The following is a 14,427-nucleotide window of genomic DNA, read 5'->3' as shown; positions in this document are numbered from 1 at the left end:
GTTCATGAGCTTAAATTTATAGGACAGTGAGGTTCAGTCTCACTGAACGGTCTGACTCAAAACCATCAAGTTGTGTGTATAAACATATTTAAGAATAATGATGATTAAAAGTCTCAGCAGTGCTCAGTGAGAGGGCTCGTCTTATGAAACAGCGCCTCTGGTTTGGTGGTTCAGCTGAGAGCACCATCAGGAAACCAGCCAACCAGGAGAAGTCTGATGCCAAGTGTTAAAATTTAGATATTAAACTTTGTAATAATTCTTCCCCATGGACGCACAAGTTATTTTATTTGTATAGCACTCCAGTTCCTGGCCAATCACAAAAAGAGCTCTTTAGCAAATAAACTGGCAACTTTGTGCTGATGTCAAACAATCTGACAGAACAAACTCAGCAGTTAACAGGCCAATAACTATTGGTGGGTGTAGATGAAGTTTTATTCTGTAATTTAAAACAGTCACATTAATAAGTGTACATCAAGCAGTTAAAATACAAAGCTAAAAATGGAAAAAAAGAAAAATGTAAAAGCAATGTAAAAACAAAATTTCAGGTCAGAGATTTCTGTGGTAATGTTACATTTCACAACAAAAGTGGTCACAAGCGGAAGCGATCAGAGAAGTTTGGAGACTCCGGGACTGTAAGAGGAACTTCGCTCTTCTTCACAGCTACAGGTTTGTAGTGTCTGATGGGCTGAGCTTTGTGCACCTGCAAAGTGTGACATACACTGTGTCAGACCACAGACAGGCTGTAAAGTACTGATAGCACAATAACATACAAGTATACAGTATCATTACACGGAGCCCTGTAATGACTGTGCAGCGTTTCACACGACCAGCTCAAACTGTCTGTCACACAGGTCATCCTACTGGGACGTGGCACGGCCTTATGGTTGATATTTGATATGAAGCACCTTGTGGCAACTGTTGTGATTTGGTGCTGTGTTAATAAAATGACATTGAGTATGTATGTACACATACATACACACACACGTGTGTGTGTGTGTGTGTGTGTGTGTATATATATATATACACATACATATACACACACATATACATATATATCTATCTATCTATCTATCTATATATATATATATAAACACCCAGCACGCCCCTGCGGGCGGTTTATCCTTCAAGCTCGGGTCCTCTACCAGAGGCCTGGGAGCTTGAGGGTCCTGCGCAGTATCTTAGCTGTTCCCAGGACTGCGCTCTTCTGGACAGAGATCTCCGATGTTATTCCCGGGATCTGCTGGAGCCACTCGCCTAGCTTGGGAGTCACCGCACCTAGTGCTCCGATTACCACGGGGACCACCGTTACCTTCACCCTCCACATCCTCTCGAGCTCTTCTCTGAGCCCTTGGTATTTCTCCAGCTTCTCGTGTTCCTTCTTCCTGATATTGCTGTCATTCGGAACCGCTACATCGATCACTACGGCCGTCTTCTTCTGTTTGTCTACCACCACTATGTCCGGTTGGTTAGCCACCACCATTTTGTCCGTCTGTCAATATATATCTCTCATATATATATCTCTTATATTTATTTTTATTTTTATTTTTTTATATATATATATATATATATATATATATATATATATATATATATATATATATATATATATATATATATATATATATATATATATATATATTTATTTATTTATTTATTTATTTATTTATTTATATATATATATATATATATATATATATATATATATATATATATATCTCTATCTATCTATCTATCTATCTATCTATATATATACACACACATATACACACACACACACACATATATATATCTCAGTGCTCTGTCCAAGTCAGAGGGTTAGCTGAAGAACACTGGAATGTGCAAATGTTACCAAAGACTTCCTCTGATAGTTTCCCAGTAAAGGTTTTAATGGTGACCACAGGAGCAGCGCTGCTGTTTTGGACGGTCGTTTTCTTTCACTTAACCTGAGCTCAGCGTCTCAGTAGCAGCTCCGCCTCTTTGCAGTGTATAAACAGACTGTAGCTGCACCTTAAACTGTGCCAGCGTCGTCATCATCATCACTGCTGCTGTTGTGTTAACAGTCTTTGTTCAAAACTGGGGGCTGTGTGAGCTGCCAAACGTGCATTTTTCTATCCATCTGTAGCTCTAGATCTACACACACCAGCACCAGGCGCTGCTGATACTTTCTGCAGTTACCTGCTCTTGTCGCAGCCGGGCAACCTCCTCCTTCTGTCTCTGCTCTTCTTCTCGTCTCTGCTCTGCCTCCATGTGCGCCCGCAGAACCTCCTTCTCACTGGTCACTCGCTCGTACTCCTGCCACTCTCGGGCACGCCGCTCTGTTGCCAGTTCAAAGGCCTCTACAACTATGGAAGAATTATTGCCTTCAGAGTGCAGTGACAGATGACAGTGAAGACAGAGGACACAGTGAGTGACACAACCTTGAAGAGTGGTTCAGCCTCAGCAAAGCTGAAGCACTCTTCAAGACACATGCAATTTTCAGACAGTATTCAACACCAGCGCTGCACCTGCCCATTACTTTTATCATCCATTAGTCATTCTCAGATCAATCAGACAATAGTGAGATATTTATCAAGAGCCAGTAAATGTGGCTCCAGTGTTTGATAATCAAACTCAAAACTGCTTTTCTGATAATTGCACTGAATACTCGCAGCAACAACAAAGCGCAGACATGTGGCTGCAGCTGTATCGCAGCGTTCTACATGTCAGCTGAAGCAAACACCTCTGTGCCTAGGTGGAGTCTCCAGGTAATCTGATTTGCTAAGAGCAATATAACGCTCATATTTGTCATTGACATTCCTCAGAGAGAGAAATTATAAAGCATAAACTGCTTTATAGTTTGTCAGACTGTCATTTGAACATTTTGGCAAATGTGGCATTCAGCTGAGGAAAGGAGATGTGACAACAGAACAACAGACAATCTCTATACAGCTGCAACCTCCCATCATGCATCACAGCAATGATAATAAACACAAAGGATCTGTTTTAGTCTAAACTGAGCGTCCTTACCCACTGCAGGCCGGGCCTCTTTCTTGGGCCTGAAAGGCTCCTTGTGAATGACGGTGTTGGGCCGAGCTTTAAATACTGCTGCTTCCTCTTGATGTTTCTGTTCTTCTTTCACCTGTGAGGTACAGATGTTGTGAGTGTTATTCAAATAAAAAAATGAAAATAAAGTGAAAAATCCCATCATACCATCTGCTCCCAGCGACTGTTCTTCACAGTTCCCCGTTCATCCAGAAGCAGCCTAAAAGGCTCAGGCTTGGTAGGCTCCAGCTTCTTCTTCTCTGGCAGGACCACACTGTCAAAGTCAGGCAGCGGCTGGGCCTTAAACTGTGGTATCTGGAAAATATTCAGGCGACAGAGTCACTCAGTAACTCTGTACTGTGAAACTCTCGACGACAGACTGAAAGTCAGACTACCTCTTCGTTTCGCTTTTCCTCCAACTTTTTCTCTCTCAAGGCTTTTCTTTCACGCTCCCTCTGCTCAAAGGAGAAAGGACAGACCTCCACATGGTGGTTCTCAGGTAGCCGGGGCTGAAAGGGCAGGCCGAAGTGAGGCACTGGGGGGGCCTTAACTGGTGACGGCTGCTTGACCTGACAAAGACAGTTTTATGGGTATAGCTGCAGTAGATGGTGCACAGAGCCATAGCAAAGACACACGTCCTTACCTCCTCGACCTTGCGATCTAGTCGAACTCTCTTCTTGAGGGCAAAGGCAGGAGACTCGGGAACAGTCGGATTTGCAACTTTCTTTTCTGGCAGTCCCTGTTGATGAGAGGATTCTTAAAACAGTATTCCCACACAGTAAAATCTGCCTTTCTGCAATGAAAAAACAACTTTGAAACTCATCAGTGTTTAAACTCACCACAACTCCTTCCAGAACCTTTTTGGGCAGAGGCTTGGCTTTAAAGTTCTGGGGCTTTTCGTCATCCTCCTGGGGCTTCTTTGTGGCCTGCCTCTCCTGGAGCCTTTTTTCAATCTCCAGCTCGAAGCCTTCGGGTACGGTGGGCTCCTTCACTGCTGGCTTTTTTAGGTCCTCTGCACTCTCCAGTATCTTCCTGTTCAGCTCCAGCGCCTTGATTTTAAAGCTGCGTTTAAAAGCCAACATTAGTCAATGGTCACTAGATCAAAATGTAACGCTGTCACAGTGAAGTGACCCAAACGTAGTGTAACCCTGGTTAACATAGCTAACAAATAAAAGCCTGTTAGTAAAAACAGTCATAAGAAATATATTACAGGTGATAAATAGTCAATAAATAGATCATAATGGTTAGAAAATTCATTAAAAACATCAGCAATGATATAATTCATGGTATAGGATTTCATTTGTGTTTAAAAACATGTTAAAATGGTACAGAACTTGCTAATTCATGGTGTTTTATGTTAATTCAGGTAAAATGGCTAAAATATGTGTTGAGACTCTTATTGTGAAAGGGCACGCTGCAGCGTGACTCCTGTGATTAGCCACACCCAATCGGGTTGTTCCTTCTTTTTGATGCTCGAGAGGGAGAAATGCAGACAGTCCTTGCAGAGCTGCTGCTTAAATGAGTGAAAAAATAGTAAAAATAAGCCAAAAATCTACTTAAAGCCATTTTTGTACTCTGGAGAATGTATTTTTGTTTTTCCGACCTGTCCTTGCCTTGGTGACGTTGTGAACATAACCGAACGGGACTTGGCCATTAAGGTTTGGATCGGGAAATGCTGAGCTAGAATCGGAGTTTGATCCGCTGAGCGAGAAACAAGATGGCGAGCCACCCACGGACCCATTGAACTGTACCGAGCAGGAAAAAGGAAAACGCCCCCTGCTGGACGTTGAGCTCTTTCGCTGATAAAACTGGTAGGATTAATCCATACACCTCTGCAAAAGAACAGCGGACTTTTCAAAGCACTGGATAATCATTCGGAGCAATTCCAGGATTAATAGTTAAAGGACACAAAGAAAACTTTCTTTTGTTTGTTTAAGGGATTTATTCAGCCTTTTGCTGAATTGTTTTCAGTTTTACATTTATTTATTTATTTTTGTAATTTATTTTGGTCAACCTTACATTTTAATGCTGTAATGGTGTTAATGGAAGTGTAAATAATTTTGTTGGGTTAAAACAAAATAAGAACTGGTTGAGAATTTAAAGGTGAACCTAGACCAAGATTAAATTAAATCTTGGGCCTAAAGAACTGAACTTGATTTAAAATAACACAGTGTTAATGCAAATAGATCAAAGGATAAACTTGAACTTAGAACTTGAAATAAATAAAACAATAACCTAGGTTGAGAATAACATCCTTCTAAAGCCAAATAAAAGGTTTTGAGATAAATAGGATGAACTAACAGAACATACTGAACTAAGAAGGGGAAAGAAAACATCTTGTTTTCCTTAAATGTGTGATGTTGAATGTTTTATGTAATGTGTCTATAACTGTCTATTCTCTGTCTTCACAAAATAATAAGCCGGCAATTTAAACGTATTTACTGGTCTGTGGTCTTTATTACATGCTACGCTCATTACTGCTCTAGTAGTCGAACCTAACTGGTCCTAGTATACTGTAACGACTCCAGAAGTGTTACAGTAGCTTCTGCCACAAACTACAACTGTAGCGGCAAAAACACGTCACATCAATCAAGACATTTCAGCATTTTGGCCTCTGTAACTGTTGAAGCTGCAGCCATGCACATACTGATCCATGATTCCTAAATAATCAGCTGTATTTTGTATAATAACAGTCCTTAAAGAAACCCTGCAATGCCACATTTTCCATGTGTTAGCAAAAGGAGGAGGTTTACAATGGCTCATCTGAAACATCTTAGTGCATTTATTATTTCTATGCTATTGTAAGTCATTATTGTCAGGCTGTCCTAAACACTGCATGAAAAACCTTCAGTTGATGCCAAATATACTGCACCAAAAGTACTGACAGGGACTAGAAAGTAAGAGAGCACACACTGGCTTCTCTTTAGTGGCTCCAGATTCTGATTTAAAATCCTTCCCCTCAAACACAAGTTTGGATTCAGGAGGCAGACGCTCTCTACTTTTAAGATTAGGCTTCAAACTTTCCTTTTTGCTTATAGTTAGCACTGGATCAGGTCACCCGAACACTTTAAATACAACGTTTTTTGCAAAACACCAGAAATCTGTTGTGAAACCACGTTTCCCAACACAAAGTGACGGCACATTACAAGAACCTCCAACCAGAAAAGGCCAAGCTTCTCACTTTGCAAGTTTTTCCGCCTCCTCAGCCTCCAGCTCAGCAGAGCACTTAACAGTAGGCGGCCGGCTCCTCTGACGAGTCATCAGGTATGGGGAGTGGGGCTGAGTGAGCTTCAGGTGGTTCCCCTTTGCTGTGGCGGGTCCTGTTGAAACAGGATGCAGATACAATGAAAACCTGCAATAATGTTTTTTTTTTAACCCTTATCTGAAGAGTGTCACAGAGAGTCAGCATGCACCACACCTCTCTCTTGACTTCTACGACTGTGCATATGGTAGCGGGTGGGGGTTCGCTTCTGGAACTGCTCGATCTGCTGGGCCATGGGCACATAAGCGCTCGCCTCTTCCGCCTTTCTCTTGTTGCCTGTTGACAGGTTGAAAGGTTTGGGCACTGTGGCACCTTTCCGAGCCTTTGCCTGAAAACAAGTATAATCAGTTTTTTTTTTCCCCCATCTCACCTTAGCTTAAATATGCAGATGTTTCATCAAGTTTCTTTTAGCTGCTGTTAACAAAGATGAACTTTATAGTGGGCTGCAATGAACTGGCAATAAAGCAAGTTGTGTCACTTACTGGGGAGGACGGTTTGCGAAGCTGACTGACAAAGTCCACTTCCTTCTCTGTGTTGCATGAAGTGGAGGACTTAACACGGGTATCTGTACTGAAGTGGAAGTCTTTGGGCACAGTTGTAGACAGGAACGTCTTCTTTGGTGGTGGATCTGAAATGACAGTGGTTTGGTTTGGTTTTTTTAAACCAAACAAGTAAAGTGAACACTTTTAACCCCCAGAACTCTAAACTCATCAGAACTGCTAACAGGAGTCATTTTGACCTGCAACAACAGTAATGGCAAAGACAGCGCTTCTGGGTCATCTCAGATCCTTTAAAAATGCACATGAGAATAAACCAATAAACAAAGGGTACAACACATAAAACTGACACCTAAACAATTTACTTGAATAAGAACATTATGAAAAGTGAAAAATGTGGTAGTACATGTGCTGAAATAGAGGTGTGAAAACACTTAAACAGACCGATCAACTCATTGCCTGCATTGTAAACTTAACCACAGAGCAGGTTACAAAAATGTAAGAAACATTTAATTTCTATAAAAAGTAAAACAGTCAAGTTTCATCCGTTTCCTTCACATCGTCTTTGCTGATTGGACCTGAAGCACCACCCACACTGCAGCTCAGTTCTGACACATCTGCTTCACCATCTGATTGACTGCTCTCTCCACACACTTGACTGCTCAGTTCACCCAGCATGCCTAGCAACACTTTCATTTTACTTTAGTCTCTATAGGTCACAATGACATCTTTGACAGTTCAGAGTATGAGTGGTCGTACTATTTCTCCCCTCTTAAAAAACAAATTCACCAAAAAAAACAAACAAACAAATTTTAGGAATATTTCTGGAAACACAGGCTGATGAAAAAAAAAAGAAGGGGGTTTTATTTTTCACAGCTCGTTTTGTTTACGGTAAATGCCAAAGGGTCAAACGTACCCGTTGGCAGTTCTAGAGTTAGAGTGTTACTACTGGCTGTAGCACCACAGTCTGAAACATGTACTCACTCCCAGCTAGAGCAGCCTTGTAGCTGGCCTCATTCTTCTTCCGGTGAAGAGCAACTTCCTTCTGAAGGTTCCTGATGCGCTCCAGCTCCAGCTCCTCAGAGGTGCTCGGCCTGCGGGTCACAGATTTTTGTAGACTTTAATCTTTAGTAAAGGTACATCTGTACCCCCGTCTCTCATTTAGAGGCTCAACATGTCAACGTTCTCTTCATGACCCTACTACTTAAAAAAAAAAAAAAGAAAAGAAAAAAAAAAAAGGCGACTGGCTCAAGCTCAAGGACTCATTTACACCAAATCCCAGACACTACACCTGCTACCATCATCCACCTTCCCACATGTTTGGGTGGGGTACTGTCTTAAAGAAGGATTCCTACAATGTGAGTACTGGAGGTCAGCCCAGTACTCAGAACAAACCTGAACAAGAGAAATTCAAGCACTTCATACACTGCAACCATTGATCATCGTAATTATTAAGCATCCTATCCTGTCAATTAATCACATAATCAGACAAATTATTTTTACTTATGAGCAATAATCAAAAGAGAAAAAAGGGTTTAAAATGAACTGCTCATTGGTTTCCATTTTACAAATGTCAGTCAAAGAACAGTCAAAGGTCAAAATCAAATAAGGTATACATAAAATCTCTACTCTGACACAAAATAAATGTCTGTGGCATTTGGCTGTTTCGGAAGAGGGAATGTTTTAGAAGTGACTTGGCAGCAGCAGACGGATGCAGAGCGACACAGGGCGAGCTTTCTGATGTGAGGGGTTTGTGACATTTAGTGTAGTCATCTGTTTTTTGTTGTTGTTTTTTTTTTTCAAAACAATGAGGCGACTCCTGAATGTCACAGATTGCTAAGAACCAACCAAAGGCAGGAAGAACTATATAAACACCTGTTTTTGTGAGGCCTGATGTGGCTGTATCGCCTGATACCTGTCCATGAGGAGGAGAACTCTGCAGCGGTTACCTGTGCCTCAACAACAGCCGCACACAGGAGTGACTGATACTGCAGCAGTAAGCAAAACGACCGGGCTGGAGAGTTCAAACAGCTGGAGACCAACCAACTCTCTAACCCCACTCCACACGCCAAATCACACAAATCCCCGTTTCTCCACAATAACTCAGGCTGTCAGTAGCAGCTCATTTACACTGTGGGAATGATTTACCTGACAATGGAAAAATACTTATGACACGACACTAATGTGACAAATGCAAATTTTCTGGCCATACACTGTAACAAAACACAAGATTAATGTATGGTGGGTCTTTTAGCCATTATGTAGCGCTTACCTTTGCTTTAACAATGAACAATTTGTTGTTCCCCTCCGACACGGCGCCATTATTTACCCAGCCAGATCCAAAATGCATGTATCTGTCCCTGCTTTCAAAGCTTTAATCCTGGCAGCAGTGTAAGGTGAGGGGTGCTCTACAAGCTACATGGTGGTGACCAAACTGGTGAGACTCTCACAGAGACATCACTACTTTCAGGGATTCAAATAAAGCTGCACAGTATGATCACAGGCCCCCGAAAAAGTTTCCCTCCATGGACAGATGATCCAAGCAGTCCGTCTAATATTTACAGTCATGAATAATGTTTTACCCACGAGGGTAGTGAGTCGGGTCATGTGACTGAAAACTGAACACACTTCTCACAAGTCCAGATTCTCTGTTTATAACCACTTTAAGACTAACAAATATCTGATTTTCATCCTTTTCTCTAGTTTTATACTCTCCAGCCTTCCTTCTGTTACCAGTATCAGCTCACCCTCCGTCCTGCTTACAAACTTGGAACCTGCCGTTTATTTTTAGCCGTCTTAAAACCGCTCGCTCTACCATGAAGTAAATACATATGAGCCAGTTTTACTTTATCATTCTACACAAATGCTGAACATTTCCAGCCGAGAGCATTTTAACATTAATTTCAAGTTCTTTCTCATTGTACATTCAAGGATAGATAAAGGTGTAAGGCACAGTCTTACTCTGTGAGTGTGGAGGTGGAAGCTGCTGCGTGGGTCTGATGTTCTCTCTTTGAATTTAGCCGCTCACTCCTGCGGGGACCAAACCCAGAAAGCAGCTGCTCACTCCTGGATTTTTGGGCAACAGGACATCTACATTAAACTGCTGTAACTGAAAACTCTAAGAAAAAAGCTGAAGGTGAAGAGATGGTTTCTTAGCTTTCTAACTGGTAGAAAGTGTGCATGTGCTGGACTCTCAGCTTTTTCAGGTTTAGAATGATGACAGGATACTTCTAATACTCACTCTTTGCATTTCTTTGATGGTGGTGCAGCTGGACCGCTGGTCATGTCTTTACGCTTTGAAACTCTAAAATAAATTAGAACAGAAGCAGTTCTCAAACTTGAACCGATTACACACAGATGCTGTTCTATAACCATCGTGTTTTTACGCAGGGGCTGGATCAGACAGCGAAGCTGCAGTGTTTAAGGTTTGGACTCTGCATGGTACAAAGAGTACTGCACACCCACTTAGAGGAGTTGCCAATACATACATGCAATGCCACACATTTATTAAGTATTTATTAATGTATTTACACTTGTCTCTTCCACAATGTCAGTCTTACTTTTACTGTTTTGAACCAGCTTCATTTTCACCTTCTTTCCTTCCTGCACTCGGCACCAGTGGCACTTTTATTGTGACGACTATTTTTACTTTTTATCGTTCTGCTGTAACAAAACACTTTTCTTTGTGGGATCAATAAATTATCTGTCCATATTTATCATGTAGGGTTTGTGTAGAACCTATTTAATACAAATGATATACAACAGGAAACTGTCAATGAATGACTGGATGCCAGAATTTCATGAGTGCCGTCTCGTGTACAGCCCCTTTGGCAAAACCCAACAAGTCTTCTACTGAGTGCATCATGTGGGAAAGAAACCTTTTGTGTGAAAGTTTCACATGGTTACACAAAAGTAACAACTACATCAACTGTACCTGCGTGGCTGTGCAGGGACTTTAATAACAGGCCTTTGCTTTGAACGGACATCGTTCTGTGTGCGACGTTCAGCACCCCAGGACGTCACAATGTTTGCAGGTGGAGATGCCGATATGCTGGGACCTGGAACATAAAAACAATTACAGATAGTCACACATTAACCAAGTTACAAGGACAGAAAATAATGACTAAAGATGCACGGGGGTGTTGACTAACCAGAGTCACCGTCAGTGTTTGTTTGAGACAACATCACATGCTCAGGCTCATCACTTGTCAGATGCAGCTGGTCCGGTCTCGAAGGTGTGATAAGATGATCACTTTCTCCCACAGCGTGCATTTCTGCCCACGAGAGATTCGATGGTCAAAACTTTTCAATTCTGGTCACTAGTACACTACAGATTCGATTGTAAAACCCCACTTTTTTAGTTAGAAATCCCACCTGAGGGGCCATTCCAGTTTAGGAGAAAAAGAAAACATTAACCTAATAAAGTCTGACTTTAAATGGAACGCTCAGTCAAATCCTCAGGACTGACGATCAAATAGAGCAAGCCTATTCAAATGGTGGCAAACAGGCTACATGCAGCCCAGAAGCAACCTCTGAGTGTCCCTGCCTGTGGTCCTGGCAGAATTTTTTTTTTTTTTCTTACAGCATAGTGTAGACTGTGAATGCAACACTCCTAGTAGGCTAGCAACATTCAACCCACAATGCAGCGTGATGTTGTAAACATTAAGCTATCATGGCACCAGTTCCCCAATGTTAAGAAAGTAGCAGTCGTCATCCTCATCCTCTGTTTGGGTCAACGTACACATGTGAATCAAGCTTTTCACACATGAACTCAATAAAAAGCAGCTCTCGTTGTTCACTGACTGACACTTCACCACTGCCTTTGGATTACACTGACATCTTACGAGCCAAAAGTTGCCGCTCTTGTTCAGAAAAAAGTCACGTCTCCCATTAATAATGTAAGAGGTAACTGTAGCCTACATATCAACATAATGTGGGATGTCTAACAAGCCATGCCTAATTACAGGTGTTGATTTAAAACAAACCTGTATTCCCTCAGTGTGCAGCAGTAAATGTTGTATTCATATGTGTTACTGCTATGGTTTGTGCATTTGATAGGATTGATTGTTCTTTTTTTAAATTCTGTTAAATGCTCTTTAAGATGTGTCTGAGTCACCAAAATATTTATTTTATTTTGAAAGGGAATTATCAAAACGTCTGTTGTTTTTTTTTATAAATTCAAATGTGAAGAAAAAGTATTGCTACTACTGCAGACGCTATTCAGTTATAGCTCATTTAATGTTTTTTTTATGGACCTTTAGGTGTGCATTTGTGAGCGGTCACCAGATTTAAAAGGAACAAAGTGAATAAACATTACTTGTTTTTCCAATACATTTGTGTTGGTTTGAAATTTATCATGATCTGCTGCTACTGGCTGCAAAAATATCTCTACAAAAAAATAAATAATAATAATAATCTAGCCCAAATAACTTTTTAGTTGAATAGCCGTGAAATAGAGGATCAAACTCCATTAAACAAAAAGACACTATAGTAGTTTGTTGACTTCGAGTGCTGCTGATCTGACCCAAGCTAAAAACGACTCTTCCTCCCTCATATTTTAAATATCACAGTCAGGACGTGCTGGTTAGCTCAGTGAGAGACCAGCAAACCATTGGCCACATGGCCAGAGTGCAGCGACGCATGCTTGAGCTGCAGCCCTTTGCTGCATGTCTTCACCCCTACTCTCTACTTTCTTGCTCATCTATCCAATAGAGGCATAAATGCACAAAAAAAGTTTTTAGAAAACAATTAAAAAACACCGCAGTCAGGACTAACACGTGGTAATATTCCCTAGTCCTCTGGATTACAATGGAGACCCTACTCTGCAGAAGAATGCCAGAGTTACCAATCTCACAGTTAGTTGTGACAGTTTGTTGAACATGCTTCCTGGAATAGGGCCCTGTTGATGTCTTTGTTTTGGTTTTGCAACCATTATGAGGCAACAAACCACAATGCATTGCCATTCCAAGAACAATCACTGGTGTGTGTTTATATACATCATCGGGAATTCAATGGGGATGTGGCAAACAGCACCTAGAGGCCAACTTCAAGCCTGTAGCACAAATTACCATCAACTGTGGGATTTACCAATGAGATGCCCTGTCCCCACTGCTGTTCTTCACAGGCCTGAACCCCCTCAGCCCGACCATTAACAAGACTCGCTAGGGATACAGACTACAGAATGGAGCCACCTTCGCTTCATGGAGGACACGAAGCTGTATTCAAGGAGTGAACGTGGCATTGATTCACTGATCTATACAACAAGGATCTACAGTAGTGACACAGCTATATAATCCAGATTGCAGATGTGTCGTTGGACGGTAATAAAGAGAGGGGGGGTAGTCAGAATCGAGTGGGTTGCACTACCAGAAGGCAACATTGCAGATATCAAGGAAAGTTAAAAGTACTTGGGAATCCCACAGGTAAATGAACGCCACAGTCACCAAATACCCAACATGACAAATCTGAATTTTAAAAAAACTGGACTAAATTTCAATAAAACTCATTTTCAATGTAAAAGATACACACAGGCTACAAAACAGATCTTTTTTATATATATATAATACAACACTCTTAAAATAAATATGCAGGGACACTGAAGCTCTTGTAAATATGAAATTAAATAGTAAAATGGTAAAATGAGGAACTGACTGGTTAATATACAGCGCTTTTCTGCTCTGAGCATTCTATAAAACCGCCTCATTCAACCATTCACACAAGCAACAAATATCAAACATTAGTACCCCAATGGATGCATCAGAGAGCAACCCGGGGTTTGCATCTTGCCCAAGGATATTAGGCAAACAGACTGGAACAGCCCAGCATCAGAGCACCAACTTTCTAACTAAAGATGACCTGCTCTACCTCCTCAGCTTAAACTCTCTCTCTACATTCAAAACACTTGGAGATGACAATATGACCTGCGAGTGGACACTTTGGTTAAAACTGTTAGCCAACATCCTAAGATAAAGGATACTGGAAAATGGTAGGAATGACGTACGCAAGTTTTTGTGAAACAAGTCACCAAAAAGCCTTCTTCAAAAAGTGATCGCTGCCTGTTAGATCCGCTTTTGTAGCCCTCCATAACAACACCCACTTGCTGTATGCCCAGCAGGGTATCCTTTAAAATGCATATTGTTGGATAAAGATGTGCAGAGGACACTTACCAAACCACTTGTCGTCGGTTTCAGCATTCACTAGTTCTTTGAAGTCAACGACGTGGGACGGGGCATCAAACTCGTAGCGCTCCAAAGTATCCCCGGACTCGTTCTCGGCCATGTTTTCAGGTTATTTCTTCGACAACTCACTAAACAGGGAACTACGAAGATTGCAAACTTCAAATTATCAATCTTTCAGCCAAAAAACAGTTTTATTTGCAACAACCAAACTGAGGTGACTTGCACCCACATAAACCACGGCTAGGTTGCATTCTATCGTTATGGCTTCATGGGAGACTATTGGCCGTGTTAGCCAAGACAACAGACCAAACTGGCTGGAAAAGGTCAAAAGCATTTACTTCTCGTCTCCTACGAGAATTTATCCCACAGTAATGTCACGTTAGCTTTGCAATTGCGGTTCCGAGTCGCTTTTTCTTCATAGAAACAGAATATAAACGGTAACATTGCTGATAAGGAAACAACTGCCGAG

General features: G+C 41.4%; 1 protein-coding gene across 1 annotated transcript; it reads right to left on the bottom strand.

Moving 5' to 3' along the window:
- Positions 1–589: 589 nt before the first annotated feature.
- Positions 590–14,058, bottom strand: tpx2 (TPX2 microtubule nucleation factor). Its single transcript, XM_085344834.1, has 16 exons — positions 13,947–14,058; positions 10,932–11,054; positions 10,715–10,838; positions 10,022–10,084; positions 9,742–9,846; positions 7,765–7,874; positions 6,766–6,911; positions 6,440–6,611; positions 6,203–6,341; positions 3,861–4,083; positions 3,665–3,760; positions 3,417–3,590; positions 3,190–3,336; positions 3,007–3,118; positions 2,176–2,360; positions 590–700 (listed from the first exon to the last, which is right to left on the bottom strand). The coding sequence occupies exons 1-16, from the start codon at positions 14,056–14,058 to the stop codon at positions 590–592; spliced, it is 2,142 nt and encodes a 713-aa protein (XP_085200960.1).
- Positions 14,059–14,427: the final 369 nt, after the last annotated feature.

Source organism: Diplotaxodon limnothrissa, linkage group LG20 (assembly GCF_057381915.1).
Source record: "Diplotaxodon limnothrissa isolate DT_005_m linkage group LG20, D_limnothrissa_male_GT1.1, whole genome shotgun sequence".
In the NCBI taxonomy this organism is placed as follows: Eukaryota; Metazoa; Chordata; class Actinopteri; order Cichliformes; family Cichlidae; genus Diplotaxodon; species Diplotaxodon limnothrissa.
This window is presented reverse-complemented; position numbering and strand designations above follow the sequence as displayed.

What these genes read in the sequence shown, in the direction of transcription:
- tpx2 (XM_085344834.1), bottom strand. Translation starts at nt 14,058, where the DNA reads ATGGCCGAGAACGAGTCCGGGGATACTTTGGAGCGCTACGAGTTTGAT. An exon ending in CCATCAAAGAAATGCAAAGA is followed by an intron (nt 9,847 to 10,021) that starts GTGAGTATTAGA and finishes CCAAAAATCCAG; the next exon opens with GAGTGAGCAGCTGCTTTCTG. An exon ending in TCCACCTCCACACTCACAGA is followed by an intron (nt 7,875 to 9,741) that starts GTAAGACTGTGC and finishes TGTGACCCGCAG; the next exon opens with GCCGAGCACCTCTGAGGAGC.